The 12,148-nt window shown below is 38.1% G+C and overlaps 1 protein-coding gene across 3 annotated transcripts in view; it reads right to left on the reverse strand.

The window, feature by feature from the left end:
• Positions 1-12,148, reverse strand: part of LOC135773779 (F-actin-uncapping protein LRRC16A-like) — an 18,430-nt gene extending 6,282 nt beyond the window's left edge. Inside the window, exons 1-24 of one of the 3 annotated variants that reach the window (XM_073812714.1) lie at positions 11,965-12,148; positions 11,648-11,745; positions 10,664-10,714; positions 10,207-10,266; positions 9,454-9,575; positions 9,242-9,339; positions 7,166-7,236; positions 7,011-7,084; positions 6,758-6,833; positions 6,577-6,665; positions 6,296-6,390; positions 6,089-6,175; positions 5,864-5,952; positions 5,640-5,717; positions 5,465-5,541; positions 5,265-5,369; positions 1,426-1,495; positions 1,238-1,319; positions 1,065-1,164; positions 802-856; positions 537-709; positions 385-453; positions 207-300; positions 1-83 (exon numbers count right to left, since the gene is read on the reverse strand). The exon at positions 1-83 is cut by the window's left edge and continues 16 nt beyond it. In XM_073812714.1, the coding sequence (XP_073668815.1) occupies positions 1-83; positions 207-300; positions 385-453; positions 537-709; positions 802-856; positions 1,065-1,164; positions 1,238-1,319; positions 1,426-1,495; positions 5,265-5,369; positions 5,465-5,541; positions 5,640-5,717; positions 5,864-5,952; positions 6,089-6,175; positions 6,296-6,390; positions 6,577-6,665; positions 6,758-6,833; positions 7,011-7,084; positions 7,166-7,236; positions 9,242-9,339; positions 9,454-9,575; positions 10,207-10,266; positions 10,664-10,714; positions 11,648-11,745; positions 11,965-11,998 (2,030 nt within the window). In that variant the 5' untranslated portion in view covers positions 11,999-12,148. The remainder of the gene's footprint in view (positions 84-206; positions 301-384; positions 454-536; positions 710-801; positions 857-1,064; positions 1,165-1,237; positions 1,320-1,425; positions 1,496-5,264; positions 5,370-5,464; positions 5,542-5,639; positions 5,718-5,863; positions 5,953-6,088; positions 6,176-6,295; positions 6,391-6,576; positions 6,666-6,757; positions 6,834-7,010; positions 7,085-7,165; positions 7,237-9,241; positions 9,340-9,453; positions 9,576-10,206; positions 10,267-10,663; positions 10,715-11,647; positions 11,746-11,964) is intronic. The other 2 variants (XM_073812712.1, XM_073812713.1) reach the window with 2 other exon arrangements.

Here is a 12,148-nt window from a genome sequence, read left to right on the forward strand (position 1 = left end):
GTGACAATGCCCTGCTGCAGTCTGAATGCTTGTTCCTGCATATATCTCCTGCTTTCATGATTCCTCAACAGATACTGCTCCATCTACACACACACACACACACATACTGTAGATATACAAACACATCACACAAACACACAACAAGTAATTTCCTCATTAATGTTAATGTTTGGGGTGTGTCTGTGATGTATTTGGGTTGTGTTTGCCTTCAACAGAGCGTCTTCAGTTTTCTCTGGGCTGTTCTTTAAAGCTTGAGCCGCATCTATGATGGGAACCGGCATAAATCTGATTGTGTAATTTCTGTAAATGACAAACAAGAACTGGTTACACATACATACAAACGCACATAGAGGACATTCAGTCTTTATATAAATAAGTACACACTTCTCCAGTGCAGCGGCCACATCCTGCAAACCCTGAGCACTGACACAGTTCCTGTCCCACATCACAGTCCTGAAACACACATACACACACATTTAACTATGAGCTTTAATAACAAACAGATGATGTCAGATACACTCAGTGTTGTGCAGTACCTGAGTTTGGTGTTTATCTGAAGAGCTTTGCCCAACATCTTCGCCCCAATGTCACCCATACTGTTCCCACTAATGTCCAGATGGGTCAGACTGGTGTTACCACCCACAGCATTCAGAACTACAGACAGATCCGCCTTCAGTCGTGAGTCCGCCAGAGAGAGAGACATCAGCGGCTACACACAAACACAAACACACACTTCACATTAACACTAATTAAATATTTCATTTCAGCAAAACTCAAATCTAACAGAATATTCAGACGTACAGACTCTTCATCCTGAATCATATGAAGAAGAGAGACAAGAACCTGCCCAAGATTTCTGTAGAGAGGAGCACACCACACACACACACACACACACACACACACACACACACACACACACACACACACACACACACACACATTACACAAACAGTAGCACAAACACTGCAAAAATCACTTGTAAAACTGTGAAGAAGGAGATTTTCGATTGAATTCTGCCTGGAGATCAATCCTGCTGAAAGCTAATAAAAACTTTCAAATCTCACTTGGTTTTGATGTTGCTGAAGTTTCTGCCGATGGATAAGTGTTTAATGGAACGATTTTTTCCAAGCCACACCAGCAGCGTCGACAGATCTGAGTCCAGGCCTGTGACACACAACTGACTTAACACAAGTCTACTTTTATCATGTGATCCGTCTAACATCAGAGCTCAATTTACCATTGTCTGATATATCCAGACTGATGATGTTTGGAATCTCAGCTATACAACCCTCCAGAATCTGAGAACCAGCTGAACGCAACTAAACAACAAACAGCACAACACAATCATACATCAAAATCATTCATGAAGTTTGAGCAATCAGTGATGAACAGTCCTCAATATAAGACAGATGAGCAGTCTCATACATCACAGCTGCTGATGTCCAGAGAAACATCTCGCAGGTTAGCGTTACAGGCCAGACCCAAGAGCAGAGCTCTAGACAACAGACAAACAATAGTTACAACAACAAAAACAACAAACATCAGTGAAACTACAAACAACAACAAACTTCAGTCAAACTACAACAAACATCAGTCAAACTATGAACAAACATCCGTCAAACTACAAAACCAACAACAAACATCAGTCAAACTATAATCAAACATCATTCAAACAACAAAAAAAGACAACAATCAAACATCAGTCCAACAACAATCAAACATCAGTCCAACAACAATCAAACATCAGTCCAACAACAATCAAACATCAGTCCAACAACAATCAAACATCAGTCCAACAACAATCAAACATCAGTCCAACAACAATCAAACATCAGTCCAACAACAATCAAACATCAGTCCAACAACAATCAAACATCAGTCCAACAACAATCAAACATCAGTCCAACAACAAACAAACATCAGTCCAACAACAAACAAACATCAGTCCAACAACAAACAAACATCAGTCCAACAACAATCAAACATCAGTCCAACAACAAACAAACATCAGTCCAACAACAAACAAACATCAGTCCAACAACAATCAAACATCAGTCCAACAACAATCAAACATCAGTCCAACAACAATCAAACATCAGTCCAACAACAAACAAACATCAGTCCAACAACAATCAAACATCAGTCCAACAACAATCAAACATCAGTCCAACAACAATCAAACATCAGTCCAACAACAATCAAACATCAGTCCAACAACAATCAAACATCAGTCCAACAACAATCAAACATCAGTCCAACAACAATCAAACATCAGTCCAACAACAATCAAACATCAGTCCAACAACAATCAAACATCAGTCCAACAACAATCAAACATCAGTCCAACAACAATCAAACATCAGTCCAACAACAATCAAACATCAGTCCAACAACAATCAAACATCAGTCCAACAACAAACAAACATCAGTCCAACAACAAACAAACATCAGTCCAACAACAAACAAACATCAGTCCAACAACAAACAAACATCAGTCCAACAACAATCAAACATCAGTCCAACAACAAACAAACATCAGTCCAACAACAAACAAACATCAGTCCAACAACAATCAAACATCAGTCCAACAACAATCAAACATCAGTCCAACAACAATCAAACATCAGTCAAACTACAAACTAGTGATAGGCCGATATATCGGGCCGATATTTGCAAGTTTTATGTGTATCGGCATTGGCTGATACGTGGCTGCCGTGTTCGCCGATTTTTTTCCGGCATTATTACAGACAGAAGGCTGAAAGCCGCAAGTGATTGCAGGTCATGTAACTAAAAACAACCAACCTTTCCATGACAACATCGAAAGCTCGGTCTAACAGCTGATCATACGCACAGAGTGTATAATTCTACGTTAATATGTTCAGTTTAATTTAGGCAAGGCAAGGCAAGTTTATTTGTATAGCACATTTTATACACAGAGGTCATTCAAAGTGCTTTACACAGAAATGAGAAAATAATATATAAAAAAGAAAATGTAAAATTAAGACATACACGATAAAATCACAATAAAAACTAAGATACATGAGAACAATTAAAAAAAATAAATGTGATTTTAATAAAAACAGTTTAAAATGTTAAAAAGAGTCAAACAGGAGTAAAAGTGACTTGAGTTAATGATGGTTCACTTCAAAATGAAAAACTCCGCCACCACCCACCCATCCCCACGCTGCTCTAAACCTGCACGCATCCCCCTCCCCTGACGAACACAAAAGAAGACACCCCGAGAAATGACGGCAAACACACAGCAGCAAGCGACCATAGACCTCCATAGCAGTGAAGAGAAAATATTTATTAAGTATTTGGATAAATGACTAAGAAAATATTTTGTTAAATGATGGTAAGAAGTTCCATCATATTTCTTTTTATACCTACCATGAAAGTCCACGGCCACCCACCGCTGGGCGCCCACCACCACCCCTTTAAAATATCCTCCCCCGTGCCCATCATAAAAAAAAAAAACGTACACAGGCCCAGAACAACACGAGGACGAGAAAACGATGACAGAACCCCCATTCCAACGTGAACCATCCCTTCAAAGTGCAGTTAGTGTGAAGCAGCACAGTGCTCATTCAGTTAAACAGATGTGTTTTTAATCTAGATTTAAAAGTGTTTACTGTTGAAGCACATCTGATCTCTTCTGGAAGCTGATTCCAGCTAGAGGTGGCATAAAAGCTAAATGCTGACGCACCTTGTTTTGAGTGAACCCTTGGTATTTCTAACTGACCGGATCCTAATGATCTGAGTAATCTGTTAGGTTTATATTCAGTTAGCATATCTGTCATGTATTTGGGTCCTAAGCCATGAAGTTTTAGTACATTCTTTTATTTTTAAATTGAATTAATTAAACTGAAAAGTAACTTGCATTACTTTTTTAAAAAGTAACTCAAATATTAATGTGTACATTTATAAAGTAATGTGTTACTTTACTCGTAGTAATATTGTTACGTAATGCGCGAGACTAGGACTGTGACGGTGGCAAATTTTTACCACCGCGGTGGAACCATCAACAACAACCGCCGGTGTTGCGGTGGTGGGGTCCGTGGGGGGGGGGTTAGGGTGGATTAAATGGTGAAAGAAAATAGCGTTTCACTAAATGCGCTTCCTGATGCACGCGACTTTAACCTGGTAAATTTTTTATTTCACATCAAAAGACAAACGTGATGTGTATGTATTTCACTGTCACTGGAGACCAAAAGAAACTAACGCAGACACACAACACAGTGACATGGCTAAACTCCAACGTGCTGAGTTATGCTAAAATCCACCAGTTTAGTGGAAACGCCATACATGTAGCGGAGATTTGTGTATTAACATAAAACAATGTTATAAATTTGTATCTTAGGCTTTAAATTACTGTACAACTTTTGTTATTATTTTTTCACGTGTACAAAAAACTGCAATTTTTACTTATTATTTTGTTTAATTATTCACCTTATATGTGACGTCACACAACTGCCGGTGGCACTTCAACACTGCGGTGGCATTGCAACACCACGGTGGTGTGGTGGTCATGACAACCGTCCCACCCCTACGCGAGACTTGTAACATTTGGCATCATCATCGGTATCGGCACTGAAAAATCCATATCGGTTGGTTGACCCCTACTACAAACAAACATCAGTCACACTCCAGACAAACATCAGTCAAACTCCAAACAAACATCAGTCAAACAACAAACAAACATCAGTCAAACTACAAAAACAACAACAAACATCACTCAAACTACAAACAAACATCATTCAAACAACAACAAACATCACTCAAACTACATACAAACATCATTCAAACAACAACAAACATCAATCAAACTACAAACAAACATCAGTCAACTACAAAAACAACAAACATCAGTCAAACAACAAACAAACATCAGTCAACTACAAAAACAACAAACATCAGTCAAACTACAAAAACAACAAACATCAGTCAAACTACAAACAAACATCAGTCAAACTACAAAAACAACAAACATCAGTCAAACTACAAAAACAACAAACATCAGTCAAACTACAAACAAACATCAGTCAAACTACAAAAACAACAAACATCAGTCAAACTACAAAAACAACAAACATCAGTCAAACTACAAAAACAACAAACATCAGTCAAACTACAAACAAACATCAGTCAACTACAAAAACAACAAACATCAGTCAAACTACAAAAACAACAAACATCAGTCAAACTACAAAAACAACAAACATCAGTCAAACTACAAAGAAACATCAGTGAGTGTGTAGATTTACTTGAGAGCTTCTGGAGGGAGTTTAGTTCCAGACAAACAGACGGTCTGAAGTGAAAGAGCGCTGCTGAAGAACTGCTTGAAAGATGAGGGGAACTCCTTTCCTTTTCTGTAACCAATGACAACACAACACTGATAAGAGATAAACTACTTACAAACACCACTGTACCTCTGTGTGTGTGTGTGTGTCTGTGTGTCATATACTTGTAACTGAAGACACTTCTTGACATGTTGAGAACCGACATGTGTTTTAGAGAACCACGCAGCAGAGATGAACACACCTGAATAGAACACACACACACGCACGCGCACACACACAGTTTAGTTTGTATTGTAAGAGAATTAGAATCAGTTTGTGTTTATATATTTGTGTTAATACCAGGTCAAGAGAGCACTCGCTGTTTGACAAATCAAGTGTGTGAAGATTGTTGGGGTGACTCAAGAAATTCCACAGGTTCTACAAACAACAACAACACAAATAAAGATTGACAGGATAAAGAAGTCATAGTTGTTGTTTCCATATATGGGTGTTTTCAGACAGGTACATGTGTGTGTGTGTTACAGTGTGTGTGTGTTATAGTGTGTGTGTTTGTGTTTACCTACAGGCATATCATCTCCTTTAAGTGTGTTTCCAGACAGGTACAGGTGTGTGAGTGTGTCTGAAGAAAAACACTGAGCCAGAATATTCACACCTGACACAACAAATACACACACACATAAACATGATTACACACTGACAACAACACAAATATATGCCTGTGATTGTAGTGTGTGTTTACTGTGTGTACTCTTGTATTATGTAATGTTTGTAATGTAGTATGTGTTCACCTTTATGTGACAGTGAATTCTTGGACAGGTCCATCTGTTTAAGTCCTGATGTCAGTTTAGACAGCACAGAACTCAAAACCACAACACCTGTCACACACCAATCCATCATCAAAACCTAAACAACTTTAACTACTAACTAGTACTCTTAACTAGTGTTCTGTGTTTCAGAAACATGTGGAGAAGCATTCAGTGGTTTGTGTTTTGTACCTTTGTCTTCAAGGCAGTTGTTGGAAAAGTTGATTGTGTGTAAAGAAGAGTTTGGATTCTGGCTTAAAGCACTGGCAAACCTAACTGCAAAATCACTACACACACACACCCACACGCGCACACGCACGCGCACACGCACACACACACACACACACACACACACACACACACACACACACACACACACACACACACACACACACACACACACACACACACAGTTACAGTTAAACAGACCAGTGCTTGTGTGTGTCTGTGTGTGTTTGTAAGAGCGTTCAAACCTTTTGAGTCCTGTGTTTTCCAGAGTCAGCTCTTCTAGTTTTGTAGATCGAGACACAACTCTCAATATTTGCTCACACAGATCGGCTGTCTGCACAGACAGAGAGAGAGACAGACAGACAGACAGATCAGTGTATGATCAGGACATGTATCAGATGAGTGTAGAGTTTTAGAGACAGTCACCAGTTTGATGTCTTTAATGGAGAGTTTGATGAACCACTGACTGAACTCCAGAGCAGCGATGATCGCCACCAAATCCCTGAACACAGACAGCATCATATCAACACAAACACACAACAGTGTATATCATCACAGCTTTGGACAAACCACATCTGTTTAGTCCTTGTGCTAATCTTTCACTCCAATAGTTTACAGTATATATAACATCTTATACCAGCACAGTGTGTGTTTGTGCGGTCAGTTGTTTGTGTGTTACCTGTTGTCCAGATGCATGAAGTCCTGTAGACAGAGCTCTCGTGAGTCCTGAGACAGATAGATTGTGTCCACATCCTCCAGAAACACAAGTGTGACACAAGTGTGAGAATAAAGCACAAGATGACAGAGATCATCAGAGATTAAAAGTGTACTCACCCACTGAACCTCATCTCTATAGGGAACATTCAACTGATCACACACACACCAGTATATACGAGAAAAACCACCTGAGAGGGAGAGAGAGAGACACACAGAGAAACAGAGAGAGAGAGAAAGTTACATTTTTTAATTTAATTGGCACGATTGTGTCACTTACAATATGGCCAAAGCATTATTCATAAAACAAGAAACATACAATAACACAATAGTAACAAACATTAAGGTGGAAATAAGTTGAGGTGCTTCTTGTTCTTATTCTTTTGTTTATTTTATAACTTATAACTTATGAATATATATCATAATATCTATCAGAAAGGGGATTTCTAAGTGGACTATTGAGACAAAATGCCCACAGGATGTAGCCATCAAGCCAAATATTGAATTCATACAAAGAAATCAGAACATTTAAGTATACAAGTTGAGTCATAATAAATAAAGTGAAATGACACAGGAGTAAGTATTGAACACACTTTATTTAATACTTCGTAGAAAAGCCTTTGTTGGTGATTACAGCTTCTAGACACCTCTTGTATGGAGAGACCAGTCGTCTGTATTGCTCAGGAGTGATTCTGGCCCATTCTTACACACAAATGGTCTTTAAATCTTGAAGGTTCCTTGGGCCTCTTTTATGAACTTTGATCTTCAGTTCTCGCCATAGATTTTCTATGGGATTTAGGTCAGGTGGGCCTATGGGCCTTCTATAATATGAAGTCTGCCAGTACCCCTTGCTGAACAGCAGCCCTAAACCATGATGCTTCCCCCCAATCTTAACTGTTGGTATGGTGTTGTTGGGGTGGTGGGCAGTGCCATTTCTTCTCCAAACATGGTGTGTTGAATGACTGCCAAAAAGTAATCTGACCATACTATAGTCTCCCAATAATCCACATGCTTCTTCAAATGCTCTTTCGCAAACTTCAACCGAGCCTCAACATGCTTTTTGTTCCACAATGGAGTCTTGCGTGGTGAGCATGCATGGATGCCATGGCGGTTCAGTGCATTGTTTTCTTTGAAACAACAGTACAGTACTTGCTGATGCAAGGTCTTCCTGAAGTTCTGCCCGAGTGGTTCTTGGCTCTCCTGATTATTCTTTGAACTCCTCGGACAGGGATCTTACATGGAGCACCTATCGTGGTTGGTTTATGGTGAAGTGATTCTCTTTTCATTTCCAGATAATGGCCCCCACAGTGCTCATAGGAACATTTAGCATTCTGGAAATGCGCCTATAACCATTCCCATCAAAATGCATTTCAACGATAAGATTACGAAGATCTTGAGAGAGTTCTTTACTTTTACCCATCATGAAGTCTTTCCTGTTTGCCTCCTGGGTAATGAGAAGCCTTTATAGGCCATCAATTAGGACTAAAGCAGCTGATATTATTTAGTACTGATAGCGGGCAGGGTTTCTCTCTCAATACTGACAGATTTCAGGTGATCTCCTGGCTTTCTAGGCCATTTTACATCTTGTTCTCTGTATGTGTTCAATACTTATTCCCTGTGTCATTTGACTTCATTTATTATGACTCAACTTGTATATTAAATGTTCTGATTTCTTTGTATGAATTCAATATTTGGCTTGATGGCTACAACTGGTGGAAATTTTGTGTCAATAGCCCACTTAAAAATCCCCTTACTGATAAAAATGCTGATGTGTTAAATACTTATATTCCCCATATGGTATATTTGTGCCAATAAAAAGTGAGTGCATCACTGATACCCACACGAAATTGTTATTCTGAAAAGATCTGTGCGCAAGGAAAAGCACAAAAGCCTGCGAGATCGTTTTAATCGTTGAGCGCGCATGCCATCCCATATGCGGGGGTGTGTCTCACAGCACGCACAAAAATCTGTCCCACACTTTCGTGCTGCATCCTCTCTCACCTGCTTCTTTTGCTTGTGCGGCAAGACTTCTTATATTACGTGGAATCTAAAATATAGCATGCACGGGCATCAGTGATGAGCTCGCTTTTATAAAATTATTAAATTTCTGCCATATATATATATATATATATATATATAATTGTATTTTTATTTTTAACATGATATTAAGATGCGCGTGTGTGTGTGTGTGTTTACCGCAGGGTCCTGGATCTGTAGGACTGTGGTTTTTCCATATGGACTGTAAACTGATGCTTCTCTCTGTTGGCTCTAACACAAGTTTCTTCAGCACTCTCCTGAAACACACACACACACACACACAAACACACACACACATATATAGATAAAATTAACACAGCTACACGTGTTTTATGTGTATATTATGAAGAGTGTGCTTTTGTGAATCTTACATTGGATCGAGTCCCGGACAAATCTCCTGTATGTTTCTTCCAATTTGTGCAATAATATCATCGGTCTGCTGGTCAGGTGTAAGTTGTAGAGACATCTGTCCTTTATCATAATCCAACAACAACTACACAAAGAAAAAAAAATTTGATTTGAGTTCAAGTTGGATTGAGTTGTTTTGATTTAACTCCACATAAGTTAAGATTTTTGATTTGTTTTTTAGTGAACATTAAGTTTCAGATTTACTTGAAGTGCAAACGAGCAATTCCAATAAAATCACTGATGGGAATGGATATTTTTGTAGGTGATTTACTGATAATATGCACATAAAGGAACACAGGTGCAAAAATCTAATTTTCAAAATGAGCACACAATATAAGAAATGCTTTGGGTGTTAAATAATGGCAGAAATATCAATAAAGTGAAAAGTGCAAACCGTAGTAAATCACTTTGCATGATTCATCTGAATTTTGTACTTATAAATTAACAATCTGAAATGCAAACTACAAATGAATATACAAAAAAATCAGACACAAACACAACTACTATATGTCCACTGTGTGTCTTTAGTTTCTCAACACCATATTATGGTTTGTGTTTTCAGAAGCTGTCTGTGTGTTTATCTGTTTTATACAAGTACATTAACATACAGAAGACTTTAAAACTAAAAACTATCCGTTTCAATAATTCTGCACTCATTTATGTTGAATTATTAAACACAATGCTGTATGTTTACATCGGTTAAATCTCACACTTACCTGATTCTGTTTCACGCTACAGATTCTCTGAATGTCAAAAACACTGCAGGATTGTTCAATCTGAAACATACAGAGATAAACAGATAATACATAACACTACATTATTCATCTAAATGACTTGATGTGTATGTAGAGGTCTTCATTTAAAAAAACTGTACAAATCTCCATCTGATCACAATTTAATCTGATTACTGTCTAATAGAAAATCATTAAGATATTAAAAACGTTTCATATGTGTTGTATCAGGGGGAGCTCACACACATAAGCACTTTCAAAGATACATGCAGAAAAACTGCATGTTACAGCAAGCAAGTCACACAAACTTACACACACACACACACACACACACACACACACACACACACACACACACACACACACACACACACACACACACACACACACACACACACACACACACACACACACACACACACACACACACACACAAACTCACTTTAGCTGGAATTCGTGCACTCAGTAAAAACACTCGATGAAGTGCAAGAGCCTGTGAAGAAAGAAGAGAAATCAGATCTACTTACACACAGACACACAGACACACAGACACACAGACACACAGACACACACACACACACACACACACACACACACACACACACACACAAACAAACACAAACAAACACACATTATTATTATTTCTATTTTTTTAACTGGTAAAAAACTTTAAACGCTAGGAGTCAACATCTGCAAAGTCCTGAAGCCTCCTGGAATGCAAAAAGTGTGTTTGTGTGTGTGTTTGTGTGTGTGTGTGTGTGTGTTTGTGTGTATGTGTGTGTGTGTGTGTGTGTGTGTGTGTGTGTGTGTGTGTGTGTGTGTGTGTGTGTGTGTGTGTGTGTGTGTGTGTGTGTGTGTGTGTGTGTGTGTGTGTGTGTGTGTGTTTGACATTTTTTCTGCCCATATGAGATCTGTGTCAAGTCAGAACAGGCACACCGGTGTAAGCGTGTGTAAACACAGACATAGCAGAATGTTACACAGAAAGAATAAAACAGAAAATACAACAACATTAAAACAAATCAACGAAAGATTAAAACAGAGAACAGAGGTTTAATTTAATATATTAAACTCTAAATATAACAACATAAAAACTTGAAGATCATGGTCCAGATCTCTGATCCTTCAGACACACAACATCTCACAGGAATTTAATGACATAACAAATCATTGTTCTGCAAAATAATCAAAATTTTCGATTGCCTTCCAGCAAAAACATTCTTTTAGAAAATAAATATATACTTAAAAACCAATGTGAAATAGTCTCCTGAATTCTTTATCTGTATCACATTATGTTATTTCAATAGAAAACAAGACGACATATTGATAAAGAAATGAACAACATCTAGAAATGAGGTCAAATACAACAACAAAACATAGAAAGAATTGAAAATGAGTTATAATAAATGAAGAAATACTCAATACTCACCAGAATTCTGCTCTCAAACCTCTCACCTTTGACCTCTAGGTTCACTTTCATGATAACACACAGCTTGACCTGCTGACCGACTGCATCCTGCACACTCTCTACAACACACACACACACACACACACACACACACACACACACACACACTTTGTCTTATAATTCATTATAAAAATATAAAAATATACAAAACATTAAATAAATATAAATACTGAAAACAGAAATCAAGTACCGAGCAAACACACAGAGTCACATTAGTATGAAAAACTTTAAACTATGATTGATTGACTGACTGTATGGTGAAGAGTGAAGTATTTTACCCATCAGATCCTGAGGAATATCTCCTGGATTCATGTTTACAGCCGAACCCAATTCAGCCAAGTGTTGAAGTTTGTTCAGTAGATCCTCACATAAAGATGATCACATCACTTCATAATAAACAGAATTATATCTATACAGGTGACTACAGACCTGTGAAAGGATCTGTGTTAGGAATGATCCGGA

The sequence above is a fragment of the Paramisgurnus dabryanus genome, chromosome 19 (assembly GCF_030506205.2).
Source record: "Paramisgurnus dabryanus chromosome 19, PD_genome_1.1, whole genome shotgun sequence".
NCBI lineage: Eukaryota > Metazoa > Chordata > Actinopteri > Cypriniformes > Cobitidae > Paramisgurnus > Paramisgurnus dabryanus.